We start from the raw sequence: 27,829 nt of genomic DNA on the forward strand, positions 1-27,829 counted from the left end.
GGAAAAAATGGCAAGAAGCAACCCTACGAGTAAGTGCAGCAAGACCCACGTGGACACCACACACAGGAGCCAGGAGTAGAAGCTTCCCCGCGCACAGGAGTGGCCTCCTGCTAGGAGAACCCGAAACAAAAGGGCCCACTGACTCCGACATCTGTTACTACTAAACACTTTGGAATCAGTATTTTCCTAAAGGGCTGTTGTAGCTGTTGCTGTTGTTTCTTTTGTCTTTAAAGGGTTACTGTCTGACAGGCTACCAAACCCCTGCCTTGTCCAAGTCCTCAGTCACCACACCAAGTGACTTTTAGAACTTCAAACAAGTCCTGGTCCTGGAAATGGCCTTGTGTCCGTTTTTCCTCAGCAGAGACACCAGGAAACGTCAGAGGGCAAATCCAAAAGCCCGCCCTGAAGGACTTCGAACATGGCAATCACGTCCCTGGGAGGATGGGTGACCTAACCCAGCGTGATTTAAGAAGGAAACACAGATTTAATAGATGGCCTGGATGCCCGTCTTGAAGGAAAAGAGGTGAGGGACAGAGGGGGAGAAGGGGAAGAGGGCTCATGGAGCTTTACCTCAGCACCTGCATCTCCTGGGGGGAGTTCCGCACTTCGTCCTGGAGGCGAAGCCAGCGCAGACACGCCTTCAGCTCCTGCTGCTCCTGTGCCTCGTGGGGGGTCAGCTGCTGGGGGGGGGCACAGACACACAAACACATGCGCACAGAACAGTCACTGTTGTCCTCGTGCAGGTTGCAGCCGCCCAACAGAGCAGCTTGCTCAGTTTCAGGGTGACAACACCGGTGGCCTCCCCACTGTGCCTGGCACCCCATCAGAAAAGTCTGAGGGGGCAAGGGGTCTGGGAGGTCCTCACACGAAGACTCAGCCCCTCGCTCTTCTGCTGGTGATGGCGCTGAGCCGGGTTGTCTGCCTCACACACCCGGGGGGGCCCAGAAAAGGCAGGCTTCCCTAGAGTGTCGTTTCCACTGAGTCCCTCCAGCCCTTTCCCGCTCTGTCTTGCTGCACAGGGTGGGGACTGGCCCCTCCATTTACCTCCTACTTTTCCCAGCCCTCAGTTTGGTTAAGGGCTGTTTACAGTGGAGCCTGCTAATGCGGCCCAGATGATCCTGTTTGCATATAACCCAAGTGTACAGCCTGGATTCACTCTGGGGGAGGGGGACGCCATCACACCCTGGCCTGCTGGTGAGAATGGGCCGCGGCCACCGGGCTCATGAGGCCCCACGGCTCAAGTCTCCGTAAGGGAGGACAGCAGAACAGCCACCTGGGAGGGACATGTCAGTCTCAACAAGCATTTCTGGAAATGAAAGATCCTTAAGAGTTGATTCAACAGGTATTTACTGAGTCTCTGCCAGACCCTGGGTCCCTTATGGACAGAGCCTGTCAGAACACGGGCCATCAGAGTGCAGCGGTGGTAGAGGTTAAGGAAGAGATGCTCTCTGGCCAGCCAGGTGAGTCAGAAGGCTTCCCTGAGGAGGTGGTGGGGCCTGTACCGGTCCCCCCAAGGGAAGCAGGAGTCAGCCCGGGGAGGAGGAATTTCAGGAAGAAGGAAAGCATGTGCAAGGTTCAAGGGGCCTGGAAAGAGCGTGATGTGTTTAGAGGATGGTGAGGGATGTAGTCAGGCAGGGAGCAAGCTATTATCTCGGGAGAGACAGGTGCCAAGTAGCCAGCAGCGGCCAGATGAGCCACAGGTTCCGTGTTCCCTGTTGCTAGGGAACGAATCATGAGTGGAAAATTCGTATGTTGAAGCCCTAACCCCAAATGTGACTGTATTTGGAGATGGGACCTTTAAGGGGGTAATTAAGATTGATGAAGTTATTATTGTGGGCCCTGGTCCAATAGGACAGGTGGCCTTACAAGAAAAGGAAAAGACACCAGAGCTCTCTATATGTGCACAGAGGAATGGCCATGGGAGAACAAAGAGAGGAGGTGACCACCACCAAGCCAAGGGAAGAAGGTGTCACGGGAATCCAAGCCTGTCAGCACCTTGATCTTGGACTTCCGGCCTTCAGAACTAGGGGAAAACAAGTGTTGTTTAAGCCCGCCCGGTCTGTGGTATTATGTTACGGCAGCCTGAGCTAAGACACCTGTGAAGGAGGTCAGACCTTACCCAGGTTGATGACAAGTTATGTGATGTAATCTTGCAATGAACTCAATTCCCTTCTCCCTATGGAACGCCACTCTCTATTCTCGTTCAGCGGTCTCCCACTCCCTCACTTTGCTGTGCTCACTACCATTCAGTGCTACGGAGCACAGTCAGTCTGGGCTGCTCAGTGTCGGATGTGCGTCACTCCCTCTTCCCTGATGGTATTCGCCACTGACCAGGAGAGTCCCGTGAGCCAGCCCACACTCTCCCGCCCCAAAGAGCCCTTCTGTCCAGCTTGGAAGGTCTGCTGCAGACACTCATCAGGAACCAACAGCATCTCAGTTTCACCCTAGAGTGATCGACGTGCTCTGGAAAGGCTTCCAAACTTTGTGCTGGAATCCAGAATGGCCACTTGACTTCAGACCAAAGTACTTTCACATCTTGAAGAGATACTGCCTATACCCTAAAGGATAGTGAGGTGGCTTGTCCCCTATGCCAGGTTAAGGGAAAAGGAGCGGCAGAGAGACCTCAATGCCTACTTTACCTTTGAGGCCCATGTCAGAAGTCACCTTCTCCCAGAAGACTTTCTGGATCTGCTCAGGCCTGAGCTCTCCCACCTTTGAACACATACAATATTTGGTATTTACCTCTCTCTCCCAACTTATTTTCTTCTTCCTTCTGCTGTGTGCTTTTCTTATCTTCACAGTTAAACTCTGACCTCTTTCAGAGCAGGGCTGGGTCTCACTCATCCTTTTATCCCTACAGGTCTGGCACGGAACCAGACACATTGAAGGTATGCAGCTGTGGGATGAGGCCAGACCAGTTTCATGCCTCTATTAGTGAAGATGGCCATATTCAGGGCAATAAGAAGAAGGACCTAAGCAATGAGACTCAGGACTGACCCTCTGGAAATGTGGGCAGGGGCCAAGGCGACAAGGAGCGCTTTTTGGGGAGACGGCAGGTAAAGGACAGAGAGATCATCGTTAGATGCCTGAAAAATACTCACAATTACCAAGAACAGCACAAATCTGATTGTCTCAGGACAGAAGCATCCCAGAGAAGGGATGACGATAGGGGCTTGCTTATATTGGCCTATTTAACCCTTGCTCAATGCCTATTGTGCATCAGTCAGGTGGTGGAAAATGCGAAGAGAAAGAGGAGAAAAAGAGAACCGGCATTTCCTGCACAAGCTCCATGTGTCATTCATAATTAACCCATTCGCTGCGCCAGTTTGCACATTCTTACAAGTGTTTTTCCAAATGAGGAAACCGAGGGCCAGGGAGGCTATGTAACCCACCTAAACCTGCAGAGCTGGTCCACAGCAGGGCTGGGCTTCCCTGCCCGGTCCAACACCAAACCCCACCACCTTGCCTAAATCTGCCACATGGCCTCTCTTCACTGTGTGGCAGGGGACACAGGTGCGCGTGCTGCCGGCCAATGTGCAGAGGGGGGTGAGAGGTGAGTAAAGCTGCAGCTTCACTCTGGAAGAGGTCACAGTCTATGTGAGGACAGGAGGGAGAAGGAAGAAACGAGGCAAAAGAGGTAAGTACTAGATACCTTAGGAGTTCAAAGCTTCTAGAAGAGTAAGTATTGCGAGTGGAATGATCGGCCTGGGCTACCCAGAGAAGGTGACCTTGAGCTGGTTGGTGAGAAATAAACAGGATTTCAACAGGCAGGAGGAGCTTGAACAGAAGCATACAGGTATGCACAAACTTGAGGATATCAGAAAATGTTAACGAATCCAGCATGGAAAGGGTGGGGATGGCAGGGAAAAGACTGATCAAATATTAGGAACGGAAAAATAAGCAGGTGGCGGTTTAGCTGACATATCCTCCTTAGAACTGGCAGTCAGTTCTTTAAAGTAGAGGTTGTTTGTTTAGTTGGCATAGGATTTTTTTAATTACTAAATTTCATGTAAAAATCCAGATTTAGAACTTCCTTTTAAACAACCAGGAGTCCAGGCTCCACCGCGCCCTCCCACCAGCCCCGCCACCCTTGGTCCGAGCTCAGAGGAGACTGCCAGCTTGTCTCAGCCCTAGGCACGCCTTAACCGATGACACCAGCCACTTTATTCTTTATTACATGCCAGAAGACATCTGAGATTATGTCTCCTGATGTAAATTTTCATCTTAAAAAAAAAACAAACAAAAAACCAACAAACTAGACACAAGTTGGTGGTGTCACCACAACCATAACCAGTGGTCATGCCATGGGATGACCTTCTATTCTAGTCTTTGTTCAAATGTCCACCATCAGAGGGGCCTTCTCACGGTGCCTTCTAAAACTGAGATCACCCCCGACTCTCTGTCCAGCCTCACTGGCCTTTACAGCGCTCACCACCGACGTGGTAGGGATGTGTTTGTCTGCTTTGCTGACCTCTCACCCAGCCCTACAGGGAGAAAACCCCCACCACAGCCTTCCCCCCCCCACCCCCCGGTGGCTCAGCATCCAGCATAGTCCTAGGGCACAAGAAGCCCTCTCCTAATCTGTGGAATGTGAACAGATGCCTGTGAACAGACTCTGACTCCGGGTCGGGAAATGCTTAGGCTCACTGTAAACCCACCTGCTGTGCTGCGGCCCAGAACACGTCTTCCAAGTGAGTGGCGAACCCTTCACTCAGCCACTCCTCCGTCCAGTCCCGGGCCCCAATGGCCAGGCCGAACCAGGCGTGAGCAATTTCATGGCACAGCCGGGTCCCACACAGATGGCTCGTTCCTGTCAAGACGCTCTGAGAGAGGAAGATGATGTGTGGGCTGTGGATAATGGGGGAGAAAACACACGAGAGTCTTGTTAGAGCCTGCCCTCGTGGCTGCCCCATGGGGCGGCTTTCTCAGCCCCGCAAGCCTGTTATTATCATGTGCATGCTAGATCATGACCGATCGGCTCACAGCTTAGATGCTTTCAGAAATAAATAAAGTGGCAGTTTACGTTTCTGGCAGCGGTTCAGGGGGCTGTTTGTGCCAAGCAGTCGTCTCCGTCATCCAACGGCTATTACCCGTAATCAGTAACCTGCACCCAAGTTTTATACCCAAGAAATGACAAGGCGATGGAAGCATTTACCCTGAAATCTGGACTGTAAAAGAAGAGCAGGTGTGAGAATGTGAAGCCCATACTGTCAAGAGAGTGATCAAAGAAGCCCCTTCAGCCAAAAATCCGGGCAGCTTACAAGCAAATGGAGAAGTCATGCAGAAGGACAGGAAAAGCCGAGAAGAATGGGACCAAAATTTTCCATGGCAGACTGGGGCTGGCTACGGAGTAAACATGCTAACAGGTGTCGTGGATGGGCGAGGTGTCCCAGAGACTCGGAGAAAGTCCGAGTCTCCGTAAGGCAAAGCTTTCAAAGGTCTCATCTCTCTGTAGATGCTTATACATTCATATGACATAAGAAAATTTGGGCAGGGGGTAGGGGGAAGGTAACCCACCCAGGTGTGCAAACGGCCCCAGGGCTGGTACCAGCTGGAGAGATTTATCTAATCTCATTTTCCATACCTTGTTTTAAAGCCCCAAATACCACGATTAGAACTGCATAAAAGTGGGAGAAAGGGAGGCTGAAAACAAGAGGCGGACAGAAAACCTTCCGTGCGTCCCCCTTCCACATTGCTCATTGATCTGGGACTTGTTTACAGTTTGACTAAATGAAGAATTTGCTCTTAAAAAAACACAAAAACAAAAAAAAAACCTCTCCTCTATCAATTGAACTCAAACAGTTGTGAAACCTCCCGAATTAAGAAAACACGCACCCTGGTTCCTTCCTTCAGAAGGATTTGTTTGCTCTCACCTTGGCTCGGCACAAGCCAGGACCTCGCGCGGATCTGTCATCCGCCCCCACGGCCACCAGTAGAGAATGCCCCACCTGTACTTCCCTTGCACAACATCGCCCATTCAGCTCCAAGAGCTCCCCTGAAATCACAGGAGCCACGTGTGCCAAAAGAGACAGCTTTCATGTGAAATAATAACAGGGCAGGCACGCAAATGAAAAGCGCCTGCCAGGCCCTCAGCAGTCCAGCAGAAACCCCAGGAATTAAAAGTGCACTCGGGGCATTTAGGACACGGGGGAGAGGGGAGGAGTACAGTAGTTCAGCGCACTCACTCAGAAAAAGGGGAGGCAGGAAAGAGGGGAGGACAGGAGGGAGCACTGGTGGAAGGAAGGACAGATGAAAGAAGGCAGGTGGGGAGGAAGGACCAGAGAGATAAAGGAGCTAACCTCCTTCTTACTGAGAAAGTCGCCCCGCGGAGAAGACAAACTGCGAAACCTGGCATTTGCAAGTCAATGACCCCTCGCTCTGGCCTGTGCAGCGCTACAAAGAAAAGCCACAGAAATGTACCAAGTAAATAACATTCCAGACATACTGCTGGCAGCACTTCACCCTTTTTGGCTAAAACAAAACAGAAGTAACTGCAGGCCTTGTAATCAGGCTCCAAGACGAGCCTGCCTGCGGCCGAAGGGTCTCCAGGCCAGAGACACAGACGGTGTGCACCCGGTGACAGGGACTGGAGGGCTGACCCGTCCGCTCAACCCAGGGAGGTTACACAAGGTTACACAAGCTGATGGCTGAAATCACAGCCAGACTGATCACCAAGAGAAAGCCTCCCGTGTCCGCAGTGACTGCTCGCTGTTCTGTCCCAGAGTGGAAACCTAGCCAAGGCCCATTTATGCAAATATCAAAGTCTAGAGAGCCTGAAGGAATGCACGAAAGCAGCTACGTGGTGGTGGTGGTGGGGGGGGGTGCCTGTGCATTTTCCTGGCCTTTAATCTTTTCCCTCCAACGGCCTTTGTAGTCTCCATCAGACCTCCTTCCCCACCTGCCTGGACGCCACCAGGTCCCAGGCCCCAGTGCGTCTTGGCTGGGCTCAGGATGGACCTGCACGGCTGGAATCCTATACTCCCACTTCCCATCCCCAGTCCCTTCTTTCTAGCCGGGAATAACTGTGCTTCCTACTGTCTTCTAAGAAAGATCAAAGCTGAAATGTCCTCCTGGGTCGGAAGGAAGGGCGTTTCACTTGATATAAGGGACCCTATTATCAGTGGAAAATGCGGCCTTCTCCCTGAAAAGCAATTTTCCAGTTGAGAACCAGACCCTAAATCCTCCTTCAGTGGAGTCCGCCCTCTGAGGCTGGGTTTTACCTGTGGGCTACTCTGGGGTCGTATTTCCCTATGAAGGAAATGGCTTCCTTCTTAAAACTAAATTAAAAACATGGAGTCAGGTTTTGATAACCTTTCTCGAGGGCTATTAACAAAATTCTGACATAAAAGAACCAATAGAATTTATTTGCAAGGAGAATTTCCTCCTCTCCTTTCGACTCTAAAAGTCAGAATTTCTCCTGTCAAGTAGGAATTTTTACACTGCCTTTTTTCAACAGTGAGTGGGGAAAAGGATAATGCTCTTAAGCTCATTTCAAGGAGTAATATTAAATATTCCTTTACGAACAGATAATCTACTTCCTGCCCACCTTCAAGATAAAATGGATGTTTAGAATTTTCTACTTCTACCTTAACCTTGATTTATAAGTTTCACCCCTGGGTTCCTCACACATTCTCGAGTTCTCAGAGCCTTATTCATGGTCCTAATCAGCCAGCAGGTCATCCGTCTTCACTCTGACAAGACCCATTGGAAAACAGGTTTTCTTGTTTTCCCCTGAAAAGGGCCTGTGTCAGCTGCCTCTACAAATGTCAAATTGTCGATTCATCATTGCAGAGGATAGAAGATAATCACTTCAATGATATCTTTATCCTAAAAACAGGTTTTTTTTTAAATTCACAGAATTTATCACTTTTCCCAAATAAGAGATGGACTTTCAACTCTCAGAAAGCACCAGCCCCCGGAGTTCGTATTCTCCATCATAAATTCCCTTTTGCTACAAGTGGTCGAGGAGGACAGCGGGACAGAGCAGGACACGTGTTCTCATTCTTTCCCAGGAGACCACCAACAGGGCTGCTCCTTCCAGAGGAGTACACGTGCTGTTGGATGTCTGCTGCCTCGCCCCTCGAGATTAAAAAATATCATTTCTGGCCTGAAAACAGCTTCTCAAGACTGTTCCTAAAGCTACCTCCCCACCCAGATTAGAAGGCTGTGTCTGTTAATTTAAAACATGCTTCTAGCAGAGGAGGAAGGAGTGCCTTCATTACTCTCAAGAGCCGCTCCAATCCTTTGGGAGGAATTCAATTTGGAGCGGAAATGGAGAATTTCATCAGATCTTAAGCAGGGGCTGTTCTGTGATTTATTTCAGCTTTGTCCAGGGAGATGCGACCAGCGCGGCCCATCCTGCTGCCCAGGGAGAGATCCAGCACTTACCGATTCCAGCTCTGTGTTGCTGCCTCAGCCAGCGGCGGGTGCAACCAAGAGGACAGGAAAGGGCTTTTGGTTGAGGACAAAAAGAGCCCCAGGCCACCCCTCCCATGATACTGGAGCTGATCCCAATTTCCCTGGGGGGTGCAGATTCACTTTTTGTACAGATCTCTGGGAAGTGCATCCAGGACTTTTACGCTCCTCAAGCTTGAACTTCTTAGTGATTCAAACTTTTTCACAATCTCAACAATACGCGGACTCCCATATCCCATTATGGAGAGGAAGGATGAACCAGGAAACAAGGGGAACGGGGGCTCCTTTCCGCTCCCCCAGAGTCAAACTGGAGAGCTTAAAGCGTCTCCTGATCCTGTGAAAGCAACTTTTGCTTGCGTGACTTAATTACTTGCTAATCTAATTTGGAAAATTCAAAGTAGGACTTATGGTAGCCTGGGGCAATCGGCAAGGGAGGACAATCTTAGTTAGGTACCACTCCCTAAGATTCAGAATGGGTTTTCTCTTCTCAAGCTGTGCTGTGATACGTGCCAAGCACTTCAACCTATGTATTTACAAACCAAAATGCTCAACTTGGGGCCCCTCTTCTCTGCAGTGAATTCCTGTAGTCTCCCACTCCTACATGCAGCCTAATGTAGGGGATGCATCTGTGGTCCCAAAGGCAAAGAGGTGCCCCAGATGACCTCGAGAGGCCCCTGCTCCCACTTGGCTCCGAGACCGCTCAATAGGAACTAGTTTCGTTCCATTTGCCCCATCTGGCATCCCACTGTGGCCGCACAGGGTTGTCTTCAAACTGGAGCTATGTAAGATGAGGGAATGTTCTTTTGGGGACAGGGACTTTCAGGAGTTAGAGGTAGAAACCAGCTCTAAAAACTCGGAAGAAAACTCACTATATCTAATCAACAGTGGGATCTAGGTTTGAAAGAAAAGGGTAGCATTAAGTATAAGTTTTCCTTTAAAAATTCTGAATGGCAAATAGGCAGTAAAACATCGACTCATTTACCTAAATAGATTTTGGCTGAAACTGCCAACATAAACCGAGCAGAGAGTGACTAAGAGAACGCCCAGGGCCGCATTCCAGAGATTTCTACCAAAAACGCAATTACCTTCTAAAGACTCCTATCACTTGAGCATTTGCTGGGTTTGAGGCACAGTCTGTAACACCATTTGACCTACCTCATGACCTCAGGAGATAGATTTTATTATCATCATTTTACAGATTATAGAAGTGAGGTAGAGAAAGGTAAAGTGACTAGCTCAAGGTCACATAGCTGGCAAGTAATGGAGCTTTTCTACTCATAAGGTCTTGACCCTGAAGCCTTACTCTGATCCACTGGCCCAGGGTCATTGCGTTTAGACCTGTAACTTCTGGGCTCCCATCCTTCTGTGCCAGCTCAAGCCCAGTGATGCAATGAGGCCCTTGTTGGAACTACATCTTCACGGTCCACCCAAGGGAAGCCACCAGCCATGCCCTGGGACCTCTGTTCCCTATATCTACGTCAGAGCCAGACTGGCCCAAGGTTACCAGACCTTCTGATCACAGAGCTTCAGCCTCCTCCTTGTGGGAAGGAGAGTGATGATGGAAGGGATAGGGGACAAAGCAAGGAAAACCTCACTACTCCACTTCTGATGTCCTCAAAGGACCTAAATTCCTGAAGTAACACCTCATTCTCCCAAACTCTGTCCTAGGCCAGGAGTTCCTCATGGAACACCTCAAGGGGATGCTTAGATAGACAAGCAGGTGCAAAGGTGCTGAGGCTATTCCCTGGGAGTCTAAGAAGAGCAACAAACCAGACTTTCCCTGGCCTCTATCTCCCACCCATTTTTACTAAAGCCGAACGTTTCTTTTTCCTAAAAAGACATTATTTTTTAGAGCAGTGTTAGGTTTACAGCAAAATTAGCAGAGGATACAGAGAGTTCCTATCCACTCCCTCTACCCACACATTTCTAACCTCCCTACTATCAACATGCCCCACCAAAATGGTGCATTTGTTACTGCAATTGATGAACTTACACTGATGCATCATTATCACAGTCTATAGTTTACATTGAGGATCACTGCCGGTGTGCTATATTCTATTGGTTTGGACAAATGTATGAATGTGAACACCATTACAGTATCACACAGCACAGGGAGTAGTTTCACTGCCCTGAACAATCCTCTGATTGGTTTTTTTTTCCAAGAAGAGATGGTTTAAAGCGGATCACAAACTCAAAGGTTGACAGGAGTCAAGAACATAATAAAATGAGGGATGTGGGAGATGGAGGAAGTGGATAAAAAGATGAGGGAAGTAGATAAGGAGATGAGGAAATAGAAGAAGGAAAAGGGGAGTGGGGAAATAAACAAGGAGAGGGAAAAGGAATCATGGAGATGAGGGAAACAGACAAGGAGAGGAGGAAAAATACAAGAAGAGGGGGGAACAGAAGGAGAGGGGGAAATAGACAAGGAGAGGGAAAAGGAGTCAAGGAGATGGGGGAAGTCAAGGAGGGGGAAGGAGACAAAGAGATGGTGGGGAAGGAGACAAGGAGAAGAGGAAAGGGACATGGAAATGGAGAAGGAGACATGGAAAGGTGGGAAACATAAAACGAGGAAAGCCGATAACAAAAGGAAGGAGGAAGTAGACAACAAGTTGGGAGGTGAATAACAAGATGAAGGAAGTAGATTAAGGAGTGATAAGGATGTAGGGCAACAGGTAACTATAACAGGGAAGTAGAAAACAATAGAGGGAAATATGCAGCAATTTTTACAAACACCATGTCAAAACAAACCAACCTATGGACAGGGGCTACAATTTTCTCATCTCTGGTTGAAAGCAGTTATGGTAGGGAAGAAGCTTATGCTTTCGTTGCACACGGAGGTGGTAATGACTGAGATCTGCATCCTACCAGGGTTCAGGATGGATGCTCATGGAAAATGGGGAAATGCTCAAAAGCTGAGCACAGATGACAGCTAGGAGAGAGGGGACTCCTAGTGAGGCACAAGGAGGGAAGAAGGGGTGGTACTCGGTGACACCGAAACATTTTTGCCTGCTTCATAATTTGGTTTAGCATTGACCTTAGGCCTATTACTAATGGGGAAAATAATAGCACGGCGGCGACAAAACAGAGACCACTTCTGACTCAAGAAAACAGAGGCCATCTTTGGCAGAGTGCTTCGCTATCAAAAAGCAGAGCAGTGAACACTGCCCTTCCACCCCGCCGGGCAAATCGCCCATTGCGAACGCTATGTAGACCTCAGCCCTGCATGCTAAATGCGGGCAGCACTAGCACCCCATTATTAAGAATCGGCTACCTCTAGCTCGGGCCACCCAGCCTGAGGATGGTGGTAGTCATTGGTATCTAGTGGTTCAGCTCCTCTAAAAAGCGAAATAAAGCTACAAGTGGATGTCTCAGGTTTTAAAGCTAAGGAATCAGAGGCTAGTATTCAAATGATCCAACTGTATTTGGACTTCTTTCCTTCTGAGTCATAGCATGCACCTAAGCGGTCTTTGTGTTCTCACAGAGGAGAACACAGAGACAAATTTTTCTGAAGTTACCAAACACGGGGTGTTGGACACCACGGACCCACCCATATCAAAACTATAAGAACGGTATTTACCTCAGCCGAGCATGTCTTTTGAATCACAAAAAATAGTCAAGAACCGAGAGCTGTGCACTATCTGCAGGATCTGGAGAACTCTTCTGGTAAGTAATTACCAATGAAAACACGTTGGCAGCCTCCACTGGAGCACACGGATGACAAAATATGATTTCCTCCACTCCCTCATCCCCCTCCTGCTCCCGTCCTCCCCACCAGGGTGATGTTGTTTGTTCCCATAAAAAGAGCTAATAAAATTAGATTTCCCTGTGATACAGGGGAACTCTTTATTTAATAAAATAACGCATTTTGCTTCATTCCCAGAACATCAACAAAATGGCGCGCCTGAGAACCATAATAGCTCATCCGGTTGGTTTTTGCTGTGCAGATAAGTCTGTCATTTGTGGCCATGTGGAAGGATGGGAAGCTGCTTCATGAAGGAACATGTTCAGGCGGCTTGCACAACCCCCAGTAAGAAGTGTGTGGTCACGGGTTTCCTTTGAAATACGGTGTGAACACTCTTGAGGTCCACAAATCATGTCTTCCCATGTTCCTTGTCTAGAAAAAGAAAAGGTGGGGATTTCCCAAAGAATACACAGAAATGTTAACTGGTGGGTGGTGGGGGTGGGGAGGTCACCCGTTGCTTCCACAACCGAGAGGCACTCCGGGAATCTGAAATCTCAAGATGTGGTCGGAAAGATATCTAAGTACTGTGCCGGGGGCTGCTGAGAGCACACGCGAGGCAGAAAGGCGGGTCTGGACGGTCAGAGGCCCAGGCACGGCAGGGCACAGCAGACGGATGGGACGGAGTGAGTCCTGGAAGCAGAGGTCCATGCAGAAGACAGGGTCCTCCTGCTAGACAGCCACACAGGCTAGCTTTCAAAGCCGAGCTGCCTTGGGGCATGGCTTAACAGAATCAGACCTCTAACTGAACCAAAGGTAGATCCAGGAAGACAGAATTAGAGGAAGCAGAGTTCAGGCTGTCTCTAATGGTTGGTCCGATGGTGGTGAAAAACGAGGTGGGGGGAGGGAAGAAGAGGAAAAACACACTATTAACGATGCCGATAAACTCTTAAGACAGGCTCACTCTCTCCAGGCACCATTCTGCTTACTCCACCTTCACTAAGCCATTCAGTTCTAACAACAAGGCCACGACGCACACAGTATTGTTATTATCACGCACACAGTATTGTTATTATCATCAACCCCATTTTATACACAAATAAACTAAGCCATAGAAGTCACATGGCTTGTCCAAAGATCCCATGGTTAATCCGCGACGAAGCGGATTCAAACACAGGCAGCCTGGCTCATCTGTGTGTTTCCCTTGATCAATATCAGTGTGCTTTGGAATCACTTAGAGGCGGGGTTGCTAGATAAATACAGGACACCCAGTTAAATCCGGATTTCACATAAAAAATGAACAACTTCTTAGTGTATGTCCTGTCCCATGCAATACGTGCTAAACCTGGCAACCCTACCTGGAGGGCTTGTTAGAACAGATCACTGGGCCCCCACCTGCAGAGTCTGGGTCAGAGGCTGCAGCTGATTAGCAGCTGGCCCTTTCAGAGGGGGCCCCAGGCCCTCAGACTCTATCTCCCCACCCCTTTCTGTCTCCTCACCACTGGCTCAGTCCACTTATTTATAATCAGGTGTGTTTTCTTCTCCTCCTTTCTTATTAGCAGGATTAAGAGAAAAGCAATATATTTCTTTTTTCTAAGATTTGATTTATTTGACAGAGAGACATCGAAAGAGGGAACACAAGCAGGGGGAGTGGGAGAGGGAGAAGCAGGCTCCCCACAGAGCAGAGAGCCCGACGTGGGGCTTGATCCGAGGACCCCAGGATCATGACCTGAGCAAAAGGCAGATGCTTAACGACTGAGCCACCCAGGGGTCCCGCAAAATATTTCTCCTACCCGTGTCTCCATTAAAAGTGGGCAGAGAAGACCAAGTGTTCTAAGAGATGCTCTGCCATGCACTCATTTAAATTTGCTGCCTGACTCCTTAGAAGCATGTGGACTTAATCTCTTATTTAGTTTTCCTTATGAAAAATTCTATCAACCTGGTTCACGTCTAGAAAACAGTTTAGCAAACTCTTGCTCCACGGAGGGGCCAAAGTCAAAACCAAATTTCAGCCTCCCTCAAGTCAGTCACTACAAATTCCATACTACTAAGCATGGCATTAATTAGGTTTATTGTATTTTTGAAATCCAAACACAGTTTCAATTATAACTAGTCACTAATGGCTTATAATGAAGGCAGAGCTTGTTAGCTAAGCAAACAGCTGGCATGTTTGTTGAAAGTGTAAATAGAAGGGAAATTCATGAATTAAATGAATGAATTCGCTGATTGTTCTTGCTAGGCTGTCAAGAAGCATTCAGCTGCCACAATATATATCACCACCTTTGCTGAAAGGATTAGCCTGCCTGAGTTATCTTTATCCGGTCAGAGATCTTCTTAGTGGTCGCTTACAGAGTCAATGTCTCTCTGAATTTTTGAAAGTACTCATCTGCATCAATAAATGCCATTAAGGATAAGGGATCACCTGGCTGGGGGGGGGGTGGTGTTCATAAATAACTTTGCCTTTAAGAACAATAGCCATATCCCCTCATCTTTATTTGACTCCACAAATAGACTAACACAGCATGCCTAAGGATATAAAGGGACAATATGTCTCAATATTTTCCAGGGTGGTCCTAGAAAGTATGGGGCAGATGGTCCTTCTCAGACGTACTGAACTTAACAGCATTTCCCTTTAAAAGGTAATAAACTGCACCAGAAACAAAATAATAAACAAATAAAAGGTTTCCCTCTCCAGTCTCCTGATTTTTAACTACGCTTTTCATTTAAAATTCCTAGTCTTTCCCTTTCTTCTTTCCAAATGGAAGTTCTGTGTTTACTGGATATCTATAGTTAATTCCCATTTCTCTCCGATGTGTTCACCATGCTGGAAGGGGAGGGGAGGGTCAGAAGAGTTCCTCTCCTAAGTAATTCTTGGTGCCCATGGGCCCATTCCTGGGCGGTTGCCTTCTGGTCTTGTGAAAGACACCTGGATCCGTTCATAGTATGTTTAGCTGCAAGCAACAGAAAAGACAATTCAGGCTGGCAAACGCAAGGGGAGGTTCTCGTCCTTCCTATAACAAGACCCCCGGAAGAGGGTGGTTGCTGGGGTTGGCTCAGTGACTCAGCCATGCCATCACAGCTCTGAGTCTTTCTATCATCCCACTCTGCCAGCCGTTCTTACTGTGTTCACTCTCATCCTCAGGCCTGCCACCTCTTGGTCCCAAGTTGGCTACCACAGCTCCAGGAACCACGTTCATGTTTAACATAGAACAAAAAGGTGGGAGAAAAGGGGTGCTGTGCCAGCAATATCTATCCCTTTAATCAAGAAAGCAAAATGTGCCCTAGAAAGTCTATAGCAGACTCCCTCTCACTGGTTACCCCAAGCTGTAAGGCAGCACTGCGAAGAGGCTCTTAGAATGCAAATTCTTTCAGAAGAAATAATGTACTAAAAAGAATTCACATGGAAGTTTTAGTAATGTATCTCATATTTTTCTAGCTGGAGGCAATTTGAAGATGGCGACTTGTAGGATGGGCAAGCTGATGTCCTTCAAGGATACAGTCTACCTATTTCCCAACTTAACCTGATGCTGGCTGACATTTGGGTTTTTCTTTTACCTTCTTGGCCTCCAGAAAAGACTGAAAACCCATTAAAGCTAAAGGCAATACTGTTATGTTATGGTGGTTTTTAAGAACTCGGGCTTTAGGGACAGAGCCCTGGGTTTGACTCGTGGCTCTCTCATTAACAACTGCATCGGTGTTTACTAGTGCTGCTCTAACAAATGACCACAAACGCAGTGCCTTAAAACGACACAAATCTATCATTTCACAATTCTGCAGTCAGAAGTTTGACACCGGTCTCACTGCTTTTAGAAGTCAGGACACTGGGTCTCATGTGTGTCAGGTGGGAGATGACCGGAAAGGGGCAGAAAGGGGGTCTTCTGGGGCATAGGTCACATTTTGTTTCTTCCTTTCTTTCTTCTTCTTCTTCTTTTTTAAAGATTTTATTTATTTGACAAAGAGAGACACAGCAAGAGAGGGAACACAAGCAGGGGGAGTGGGAGAGGGAGAAGCGGGCTTCCCACTAAGCAGGGAGCCTGATGCGGGGCGATCCCAGGACTCTGGGATCATGACCTGAGCCCAAGGCAGACGCTTAACGACTGAGCCACCCAGGTGCCCCCACTTTCTGCTTCTTGATCAGGCTGCTAGTTACAAAGGTATATTCAATTTATGAACATTCAACAAAGCTGTACACTTAAGTTGCGTACTCTTCTGCAAGGTAGTGAACTTCAGTGAAAAGTAAAAAATGAGAGAGATAAACAAGCATGTTGGGAGGTGGTCATTTTCTTCTTGGAAAAATCAAGGCAAAGATTCAGCCAGAGCCCCATTGGTAGGGACAGGAAGGAGACCAGAGATAGGGCAGCCTTCCCCTAGTCCCTAAAGCTGAGTGTACTCCAGGCCAGTTTCCAACACTAATTACGTGTGTATTTTAAATTTTAAATCTCTTGAGGAAAAGGTGTTTGTTTGTTTTTTTTTAATTTCTTTTGCCTTAGAGTCACATTTCTATTGCAAGTGAAAGGTACCTTGTACCCTCCAGACACCTGTAAAAACAGAACTGATATTGTCATATATCCATGCCGGCTTCATTTTCCTTCAGACACAGTGGAAAACATGCCACTATAACAAACCCCCTTTCCATCCTGGCCAGCTGGAAAATTACGTTATGACTGAAATGACATCATACAACTACGACACCGAGCCAGCGGCAGCTCTGAGAAATCTGGGTGAGGCAGTGACAGCATGGGCAGAACGCCACTCGGCAATGAATCCCACCTTTTATTAGCAAATGGCTTTTTTATTGCTATGACATTTCAAAAATGAAACTGTGGCAGCCACATTGTTGGAGGCCATTGATCACTTAACGTCCCTTATCGCTGAAACTAACCATGTTGGTCCAACAAGATGAGACAGGGAGGAGGAGAAAGCTTGTTTTACTTTTTTTTTTTAATGTTTATTTATTTTTTAAATTTCTTTTCAGTGTTCCAGAATTCATTGTTTATGTACCACACCCAGTGCTCTATGCAATATGTGCCCTCCATAATATCCACCACCAGGCTCACTCAACCTGCCACCCCGCCTCCCCTCCAAAACCCTCAGATTGTTTTTCAGAGTCCACAGCCTCTCATGGTTTGTCTCCCTCTCTGATTTCCCCCAACACCTTTCTCCTCTCCATCTCCCCATGTCCGCCATGTTATTTCTTATGCTCCACAAATAAGTGAAACCATATGATAATTGACTCTCTCTGCTTGACTTATTTCACTCAGCATAATCTCTTCCAGTCCCGTCCATGTTGATACAAACGTTGGGTATTCATACTTTCTGATGGAGGCATAATACTCCATTGTATATATGGGCCATATCTTCCTTATCCATTTGTCTGTTGAAGGGCATCTTGGCTCTTTCCACAGTTTGGTGACTGTGGCCACTGCTGCTATGAACATTGGGGTACAGATGGCCCTTCTTTTCACTACATCTGTATCTTTGGGGTAAATACCCAATAGTGCAATTGCAGGGTCATAGCGTAGCTCTATTTTTAATTTCTTAAGGAATCTCCACACTGTTTCCCAAGTGGCTGTACCAACTTGCATTGCCACCAACAGTGTAAGAGGGTTCCCCTTTCTCTACATCCTCTCCAACACATGTTGTTTACTGTCTTGTTAATTTTAGCCATTCTAACTGTTGTAAGGTGGTATTTCAATGTGGTTTTGATTTGAATATCCCTGATGGCTAGTGGTGATGAACATTTTTTCATGTGTCTGTTAGCCATTTGTATGTCTTCATTGGCGAAGTGTCTGTTCATGTCTTCTGCCCATTTTTTGACATGATTATCTGTTTTATGTGTGTTGAGTTTGAGGAGTTCTTTATAGATCCTTGACATTGGCCACAGCAACTTCTTTCAAGATATGTCTCCAAAGGCAAAGGAAACAAAAGCAAAAATGAACTTTTGGGACTTCATCAAGATCAAAAGCTTCTGCACAGCAAAGGAAACAGTCAACAAAACAAAGAGGCAGCCCATGGAATGGGAGAAGATATTCACAGATGACACTACAGACACAGGGCTGATATCCAGGATCTATAAAGAACTCTTCAAACTCAACACACATAAAACGGAAAGCTTGTTTTAAAGAACTAGTTCCAAAGGCAGAAAACCAGGGTCTGGGGCCGGGGCAGCGGCGCCTCCTGGGGGATGGGGGTGAGTTAACCGTCCCTCTACTACTATCAGTTGTTTCTAAAGGGGCCTCAAGTGGTAGTAGTCATAATAATAGCATAAGCAGTAGTAGTAATAATAGCATCTACAATAATATTCTTTGATGTAGAATACTGACATCCTCTAAGCAAAATCCAGCATGCTGATTAAGCAAATACAACAGGACAAGGCCCTGACTCTCCTCCAACTTTTCCACTTTTGAGATGACCCATATGAAACTGCTGATACTTAAGCATTTTCGACACCCCAAAATGGGCAATCCCATATGGCTCGTCCTATAGACTGTCCCTCCCTGACCCAAGATCCTTCTGGGCAGAGATGTCGAGAGCTGCCACAAGATCTTTGAAAATTTCCATACTTCTTAAACAGCAGAGAATTAGAAACACCGTTGCATCCCACCCTGGAAGTGCAGAAGATAGGTCCGGGGCCAATGACAGTGTGTTGTCCTCAGAAAGTGGTGCCCCTGATCAGTGCCCCCCTCCACCCCCCCGCATCCTGGCCTGCACCAGCTCAGTGTGCAGCCAGGTGTCTCAGGTCAGGAACAGATCCTGAAGTCAAAAGCAGCAGCAGGAGTGGCCAGAGCAGGGAGACTGGAGGGAGGCCGAGCTGATGTGCAGCTGACGTGCCGCATAGCTTGTGACCACCTAAGACCCATGTCTGCACCTGCAAGCCAGAGGGAATGAGCCTAGAACATCACAGCAGAGAAACTGGAACCCCAGTCGGATGGTATGATTTCAGCAACCCAGTCTCGAATAGATGCCTGACCCTTCCATAACAGAGTCAACCCCCATTAGACTCGGGTACTATATGGTCCCAGGGCCCAGAGGGAGATAACAGCCACTGCCCACAAGAGGAACATGCGTGCCACATTTGTTTAGCCAGCTTCCAGGAAGGGCGCCGGGAAAGAGAACGGGTTCATTTTGATGGAGGATTAGAGGTGAGGAGGAAAGATGAGCGTAGGGAGCTCTGTCAAGGAAAAGAAATTAGCCCATGGGGACTGGGGGTGGAGTGGGGTAAGAAGAACGGATCTTGGGCAGGGACATGGGGTTCAAAGGCCTATGTAGAATCTGGCTTACAGGTGGGAGATGGGCTGGGCCAGGGAGATAAGCTAACACCAAAGTGGGTTAGGTAAGAGACTGGTTCTGGAATCCCTGGACAGTTCATCCAAAAGAGATCTTAGAGACTCACCCCTCCTCATTCTACATATGAGAAAACAAAGACCCAGAGAGCTAGCTCATTCATTCCCTGTTTTGGGAGCTGCCTCTGTGCCACAGCAAATTCACATCAGACCCAGGTCTGACAGACATTTTGTTCAAAACCGTTTCACGAAATCCCAGTCACAGCAGAACCAGCACAGGCCCCATGCCTAAAACTGGTGGTTGAGGCAAAGCTAGAAGCTTGTGGAGACTGAGGGCAGAAATCCCTGTATGCCACCCTCCACAGCCACGGCCACAAAATGCTTCTGAGATGAACATTACGCCGTAACAGCAGCTGCTTACTGGGATGCTCCCTCTGGGGAGATCTGGCCTTTTCTCCCACTGACAGAGGGCTACCCCAAAAGAGAGCTTCAACCACATTACCCCTTTTTCTTCCCCCATCGTTCACCGGTTTCACATGGGAGGAAAATAACAAAGCAGAGAGAGAAAACATTCCACACTATTTTCTAAGTAGAAAAAGTGTCACATCTTCAGTGCATCACTCTAACAGTATACCTGACTGTTTTGGAATTTTCTCTCTTGTTCTTTCATTCATTTTTTTTTTTTTTAAGGCTCTGCAAATTGACCTTTGGGTTGAACACATCTCTGGAAAGAAAGCCTGGCATAAAGAAAAACTGGGTTATGCGGGAGCGTCAATGCAGGTAACCTTAACTACAGTGTTTGCAAAAGCAAACACTGTAATGTATGAAATAAAATATTAATAGCCATTACCTCAGTCCTTCTGAGAACAGACCAGACTCACAGCATCCGTGTGGCGTAATCTCCACACATGTGCCTCACCGTGAACACTGCTCACGTTACCAGGCCATAGAAGCCTCAAAGCAGGCGAGACCAAGCCCAGTGTGTGTTTTTATTCCATAATGTCATGGGCAACGCTGCTTATTTTGGCGACCGAGTTCAGTTCTCCTGGATTTACCACCTAGTGCACATTTAAGACGAATCACCTAAACACATACTAGGAGGGTTGGCAAAATTATTTTCAGCTTAAAAAGGAAAATACTGGAAGAAGATGAACATCTCTAGGTTATTTATCAGCGGCTGGAGATGCAATCACTCGGCTGAACTCTCTGACATCTGAAAGCACCAAAAGGGCAAAGTATTTGTGTTAACGGATGTACTTCTAAGTCCTCAGAATTACGAGTTGCAAATGAACATAATTCGATTTTTAAATTCCATGTGCATGGTGTTAACTATGGCAAAGACCTGTAGCTTCTCAGGGGCTTAGGGTAGGTCTGGTTTCTCCTTTTCTCCCTCTGTCCACTCTCTTCTTGATAAGCTTTAGGTTCTCAGTGGCCTCAAAAGCAACTGTTTGACAGCTTTGCATGTGATGATTACCTAGCTGAGTTAAATAAAGGATACAAGTCAAGTGCCTGCCTTGACTTGTACCAGCACACGGGAAAAACACCACAAATGTGAGTCCCTCCTTCTTATGCTCTCTCTTAGACTGCTAAGTGCTTTCAAGTCTGTGTTTAGAATTGATTCTTCAAATCCCCCATGAGATAGTGTAAAGGGAACAGTCCGCTTGTATTGGCAGGGGGCCCGGAGGGAGAGGATGGCTAATTTACTCCTCCGGACGGGATACTGGCACAGTCCGAGGCTGGACCGAAACTAGCTCTCCTGGCCACAGCTTAGCGGCAGGGCTCCCGAGCTAAACTGCTTCTTTAGGTGGCCTGCCACACCGAGGTGTGTTCTTTAAATCTGTGCAATAAAATTTGGTGTGGTTGGAGAGGTGGCGGCGGACGGGAACCCACCCACAGGCAAATGACGTCAAAAAGCTAGGGGGAAACATTGGGCTTCTCTGTTCTCGAGAAGCTTCTGCTATGTTAAGCAACCTGAGAAGGAAGCTGACTTTCCATTAAAAACCAGCCGCTTTGGCAGTCGTTAGAGACAGCCTGGGGTCTTATACTTCCCCTCTCAGGAAAAGTGGGGAAAATAATTTCCATAAGTTGGAAAGGAAGAGGCCTGGAGTTCAAAGAGTTTCAGAGCTGGAAAGGCACTTAATGGTCACTCAGTGTAACCACCACTTCCAAACAGCAAGGAAGGAAACTGAGGCTCCGAACAGGCTGAGGACTGCGTCTCAGTCCCTGGCTGGCCAGGGTAGCTCACTTTCTAGACCGTCACAGAGCCTACACCTTTATCAGCAGCTCAAAGGAGAAAATACCTTGCATTCTAGTTTGCAGAGGGGTTATTACAACGGAGGTCCATGGTTGGCCGAAAGGAGAGATGTCCTGTCTACTGATGCTCTGAGGCCCAAGATCTTGCTAGGGAGGAAGCCCTGGAGAGGCTGGGATATGTGTGTATGTATGTGTGTGCGTGTGTGCATGTGTGTGTGTGTGTAGGGGGCACACAATAGGCCCTTCCCCCTATGCCTTTGCCCATAACAATCTGATGTGTAGGGTCGAACGCACTTTGCAGCTGACCCTGCCCCCTGGGACTCTGGGAAACCACACTGCTCGGGGGCCTGGGGCCAACCACTAGATTTCTCAGATCTAGCTTTCTCCTTTGCAGAGAGGACCCTGAGGTGACAGCTAAGGGACAACTGAGAAACAGCATGCAGAAGTCACCCAGCAGGGTTGTCCACATGTTCCACACGTGGCTGCAGGTTCAGCTCTTAAATCACTCATATATCAGAGTGATTCACGCCACTCACAAATGTGTTTGTATTTCCTTCAGTAAATTAAGTCTCCCATCAGTGACCTCCCAAAAGAGAAATTCTTCAATTAATAAATAGTAATAACCTTATAACTTTAAAAGGCCCTTCACATCCAGCTGTTCTTTCTCTTTTTAACTGAACCTCAACAGCTTTTTGAGGGCTGTGGATTTTTTTCCCCGTTCGGGTGAGAAAATGAAGACCCAGAAAGAGGGAAAGACGGACCTGGGCCATCAAGCTCGTGTGTAGCAGGCTTGTGTTCCAGCCCCTCTTCAAATGGGACTCTGGACACACGCACAGCGGGGCCAGCTTCGGTTCCATAGTTCACAAAGTGAATTCATTCTGAGAACATAAATTCTTGGTACAAGACTTGGTTGGACAAAAAGGACACAGAGGGTAGATACTGGAGCTGAACCATCCATTCATTCAGCAGATGTTTACTGAGAGCCTGCTAAGTGCCAGGCTTCTGTGCTTGGTGCTCGGGATACATTCACAAACAAAAGGGGCAGAGACTAACTAAGGTGGTCGGAGAGATCACAGTCTAGCAGGGGGCAACGTGCCAGAAGTTCAACTCTACTTCTGTGCTCAGTTACTCACTTCTCTCCCTCTCTTGGTTCCTGTGTTTTTGTTTATGAATTCAGATCTGCACATCCTCCCCCCACCCCCAGCCTGCTTGGTGCTCTGCTCACTCAAGGGCTTCTGCAGTCCTTCCCTCCCGGGGCCCTGATCTCTACTCCCTGCTGAAATGACAGCGGTGATGGATGGTTCTGCACAGTGTCTGACTGAGTTAGTCTGAGTGTTGTCAGTTGTTAGTGATGGACGTTATTATCTGATCCTTGATAGATTTCATTACGTGTAGCTTTCTATCATGGCGTTTACTGGAAGCCTGTGTGTGCGCGCGTGTGCGTGCGCGTGTGTGCATGCGCACATGTGTGTGCATGCGTGTATCTGTGCTTCCCAGAATATATTTTATGGTAGGTTTTAAGACGGTTGGGGCAAAAGAGTGAGGTGAGCAACTTTTCAATAAGTGCTCAATGACATGTAGAAGGAAGGTACATTTGAATGACAAGGCTATCCCCATAAATATAATGATAGGCAAGAAATGACAGAACATATATTTTTACTGTTTTGATTAAACTAGACTTTGAAATTAAATTTTTGTCTTTTTTGTCTTTTCTGTATGTAACTCTTAGTTCTTTTTTTTTTTTAAAGATTTTATTTATTTATTTATTTGACAGACAGAGATTATAAGTAGACAGAGAGGCAGGCAAGGAGAGGAAGGGAAGCAGGCTCCCTGTTGAGCAGAAAGCCTGATGCGGGACTCGTTCCCAGGACGATCCCAGGACGAACCCCTGAAGATCCCAGGACCCTGGGATCATGACTTGAGCCGAAGGCAGAGGCTTTAACCCACTGAGCCACCCAGGCACCCCATAACTCTTAGTTTCTTGATCCACAAGCAGACTCCATCTCACCTCTCTGCTATCTGAGGGCCTGGGACCATTATTTAATGCAATCCCTACACAATAATTGCTTTTATAACATTTAAAAAAAGATTTTATTTATTTATTTGACACAGAGAGAGATCACAAGGCAGAGAGGCAGGCAGAGAGGGGGCGGGGGAAGCAGGCTCCCTGCCAGCAGAAAGCCTGATGCGGGGCTCGATCCCAGGACCCTGAGACCATGACCTGAGCCAAAGGCAGAGGCTCAACCCACTGAGCCTCCCAGGCGCCTCTGTTTTTATAACATTTTACAACCACTTTTCTTAAACAAAATGTAAGTGGAGCATAAAGAAACCAATATTTTAAATTTACCAAAAGATCACCAACTGCTCTTGAGCTTGGTACCGAGATGAATGAAATGCATTCTTTAATCAGGAAAAAAAGGACGAGAGGGGGGAAAAAAAATCACATAAAAGCATAAGTAGCAACTCAAAAATTATTTTCTTGGTTTATTTTATGTTGCAGCTACACAAGCCATCCCTTTTTGTGTATCCATCAATAAGATATCTGTTGTGCTTTTGTACAAAGAACAAAGATGCTTTTATCAATTCTCAAAAGTCTGTAGGACCAACCATTCATGCTGTCAAACCCCCTAAAACCCTTTCAGCAAATAATGAAATCCATCAGTGACAAATGTCAACATACTAATTTGTTAAATGGAAAACAAAAGTAACATTCAGACAAGGCGCTTCATTTCATGTTCTATCAGCACTCCAATTTGTACCAAGTTTATGGCAACCCACGGATCATGCAATATTAAACAGGACTGTATTACAATGACTAAAACTGGAACAATAAACTCGCCTTAGCGAGGATGCTAACAGTGCAGCTGAAATCCGTGCTACGATTCTAGTACATTCAACTGTTTCCAAACTACCAGAATTTATGCAAAGACACCTATTTCTAATAAAGATTGGTGGCCTAAATGACCCAAATACATGGATTTCAGGTAGATTAAAAAAAAAAAGAATATTGGAAAATAAAATTGACGTCCTCAGGAAGACTAAGAACTCAGTTTAAAAAGACCACTTAGAGCGAAACGAAACTCTTCAGGGTATGAAATGTACAATGAAAGGATCTTTCTGATTTTCATTGTTGATCATGATGAGAAGGATATTTTAACTGAAGCTGTCATATTTCACATCATGGCAGGCTTTAAAAAGAGAAGCCTGAAGGAAACAGGAGGATGGGTGATGCTGAGGGCTCTATCTGCAACGTGAGAGGGAGAGCCATTGATGTTTGCTGTGATTTTTTTTTTTAAAGATGTATTTATTTATTTGAGATAGAGTGAGAGAGAGAGCGAGTGCATAAGCAGTGGGGAACAGCAGGCAGAGGAAGAAGCAGGCTCTCCAAAGAGCAGGGAGCCTGATGCAGGACTCGATCTCAGGACTCCGGGATCATGACCTGAGCTGAAGGCAAACACTTAACCGACTGAGCCACCCAAGTGCCCCTTTGTGATTTTTTTTGAAAGATTTTATTTATTTATTTGAGAGAGAGAGAGCAAGCATGAGCAGGGGGAGGGGCAGAGGGAGAGGGTGAAGAGGGGGAGTCAGAAGATTAACCAACTGAGCCAGCCAGGTGCCCCTCCGGTGATTTTCTTAAACACAGTTTCAGATGACTGCCCAGTGGCCCTAGAGGACTCGCAGTGCAACAGTCAGAGGGTTAGCGAGTCTGACAAGCTTCAAGGCCAGACATAACTTGAGTGCAAATCCTGGCCTGAGTGCACAATAACTGTGTGACTTTAGGCCAAGTTCATTGCCTCTCTGGGCTGCAGTTTCTTATCTCTAACACAGACATCATACCTACTCTGGCAGGGAAGCTGTAAGGATTTCCAATGTCATGTACAATTTTTTTTTAAGATTTTATTTATTTATTTGACAGAGATCACAAGTAGGCAGAGAGGCAGGCAGAGAGAGAGAGAGGAGGAAGCAGGCTCCCCGCAGAGCAGAGAGCCCGATGTGGGGCTCCATCCCAGGACACCGGGATCAGGACCTGAGCTGAAGGCAGAGGCTTCAACCCACTGAGCCACCCAGGCGCCCCTGTCATGTACAATTTTGATACATGAATGTCTCGGCCAGACTTCCCTCAAATCATTTGATTTCACCCTCTATATTTTCAGAGAGATTAATTTAGTCAGGCTTGTGGGCACTCAGCTGAAGATGTAGCAAAGAGCACCATTTCAGACAAGAAGAAGGCCAAATAGTGTAGTTGTGGTGCACAGTCAAATAGCATCAAATGGCAATCAAATGGTAATCACAAGTATTTTAGTGATATTTTTTAAAGTGCACTAGTTTGGATTTCCATGTATCTTCAATCAATTCAATTACCATAAAGAGAGGGTGAGGACGACACCTGCTACGTCTGACTACAGATCCATTTGCTACCATTTTCCCCCAGCACGGGGGCCTGCTGCCCTGTTACAATCTTTACAGCAGAAGCAAACAAGCAGAACTACTTCAAGGAATGGAAATGCCAAAAGTTATCCCAGAAAGATAAAAACGAGCTTCCAATTTTCTTCTTTAAATGGTGTGTGCACGCACAATACACATTAAGAAAATGGTAGGAAACCGAGTGCCAGAAAATACACCTAAATTGTGATGGAGGTAGACAAACACAACTTTGCAGAAGATACGTCACACAAATCACACCACTGCTATCTTGGGTAAATTCCCAATTGGGCAATTGCCACCCACCTATCTAAAATGCCAGTCCTTGTCATTTCTTTTGGATACACGACCTGCCTATGCTTCCAGTCCTAAAAAGGGGCATGCAGGCGGGTAAAACATTGAGCAGCAGCTGAGTTTCACCTACACAGTAACCTTTGTTTTAACAGTTGACCTGATCACCCTACTCTGGATTCATTTGCTGAGCTGAAGCACAGAACACCAAGTAAGATCCAACCAGCTTCATTATTTTCCTTCTCATTTTCTCAACATCATTCACACTAAACCCTATTCACCCCTTTCTACATATGTGTAAGAAACATGAAATAACATATTCACTGGAAACATGACTTTCTTCCCTACTTAAACAGTCAATTAACAGCACACATAAGTCAACTCTAAGTTCTTGATACTCAAAATGTGGTCTGGGACCAGGACCATCAACATCTCTTGGGAGCTTACAAGAAACGAAGACTCTTGGACTCATCTAGCACTGCCAAATCAGAATCTGAATTTGAAATAAGATCCCCAGTTGATTCAAATGCACGTTAAAGTTTCAGAAGCACTTTCCTAAGTGAAAAGTATATGTGTTTAAGTGAAAATGATGGAAAAAGTCAGAATTTTTTTTTTATCCTCTTGTGAACTGCAAAATGTGTGTGGGACACTGAGAAGCAGAGGGTAGTCCTAAGGACTCAGGGTTAATCCCACATTCAAAAGATAAAAGCCACAGTTATCAGATGAACACTGGCCATATGTGGAACACTGAGCCAAGTGGAGGGGGTTCAAGGATGACAAGCACAGGGCCTTTTCCCATTTAAAACACTCACTATTCCCTCAACATAATAAAGGCCATATATGACAAGCCCACAGCTAAATCATACTTTACAGTATCATACTCTATCTCTGAGATCAGGAAAAAGACAAAGATGCCTACTCTCACAACTTTTAGTCAACATAATATTAGAAGTCCTAGCCAAAGCAATCACGTAAGAAAAAGAAATTAAAAGCATCCAAATTGGACAGGAAGAAGTAAAACAGTCAATATTTGCAGATGGCATGATATTATATGAAGAAAATCCAAGACTCCACCAAAAAACTAGTAGAGCTCATCAATAAACTCAGTACAGTTACAGGATACTAAATCAATATACAAAAATCAGTTGCATTTCTAGATACTAATAATAAACTCTTAGAGAAATTAAGAAAACAATCCCCATTTACAACTATATCAAAAAGAATAAAACACCTAATAAAACAAATAAAATAAAAATGTTTTTAAATCATTTCACTTTATTATCATAAAAAGTGTACTCTTTAATCCCCACCCCCCTGCCCCCACTTCCCCTCTGGTAACCATTAGTTTATTCTCTATAGTTAAGAGTATGTTACTTGGTTTGTCTCTCTCCCTCTCTTTTTTTCCTTTGCTCATTTGTTCTGGTTCTTAAATTTCATGTATGAGTGAGATCATATGGTATTTCTCTTTCTCTGCCTGACTTATTTC

General features: G+C 46.5%; 1 protein-coding gene across 9 annotated transcripts in view; it reads right to left on the reverse strand.

Annotated features, from left to right (window-relative positions):
- AOPEP (aminopeptidase O (putative)) overlaps positions 1 to 27,829 on the reverse strand; it is a 335,338-nt gene that overhangs the window by 140,380 nt on the left and 167,129 nt on the right. For 7 of the 9 annotated variants that reach the window (XR_004380638.1, XR_004380639.1, XM_032840546.1 and 4 more), the window contains 2 exons: positions 4,659 to 4,848; positions 571 to 677 (listed from right to left, as the gene is read on the reverse strand). The exons of 1 other annotated variant lie outside the window; for it this stretch is intronic. Coding sequence is in view for 6 of the 8 variants with exons in the window: in XM_032840546.1 (XP_032696437.1) it covers positions 571 to 677; positions 4,659 to 4,848 (297 nt within the window). In the remaining 2 variants the exon portion in view is untranslated. The remainder of the gene's footprint in view (positions 1 to 570; positions 678 to 4,658; positions 4,849 to 27,829) is intronic. One more of the 9 variants, XM_032840548.1, reaches the window with a different exon arrangement.

Source organism: Lontra canadensis, unplaced genomic scaffold, assembly GCF_010015895.1.
Source record: "Lontra canadensis isolate GAN:19392208 unplaced genomic scaffold, GSC_riverotter_1.0 scaffold113, whole genome shotgun sequence".
NCBI lineage: Eukaryota > Metazoa > Chordata > Mammalia > Carnivora > Mustelidae > Lontra > Lontra canadensis.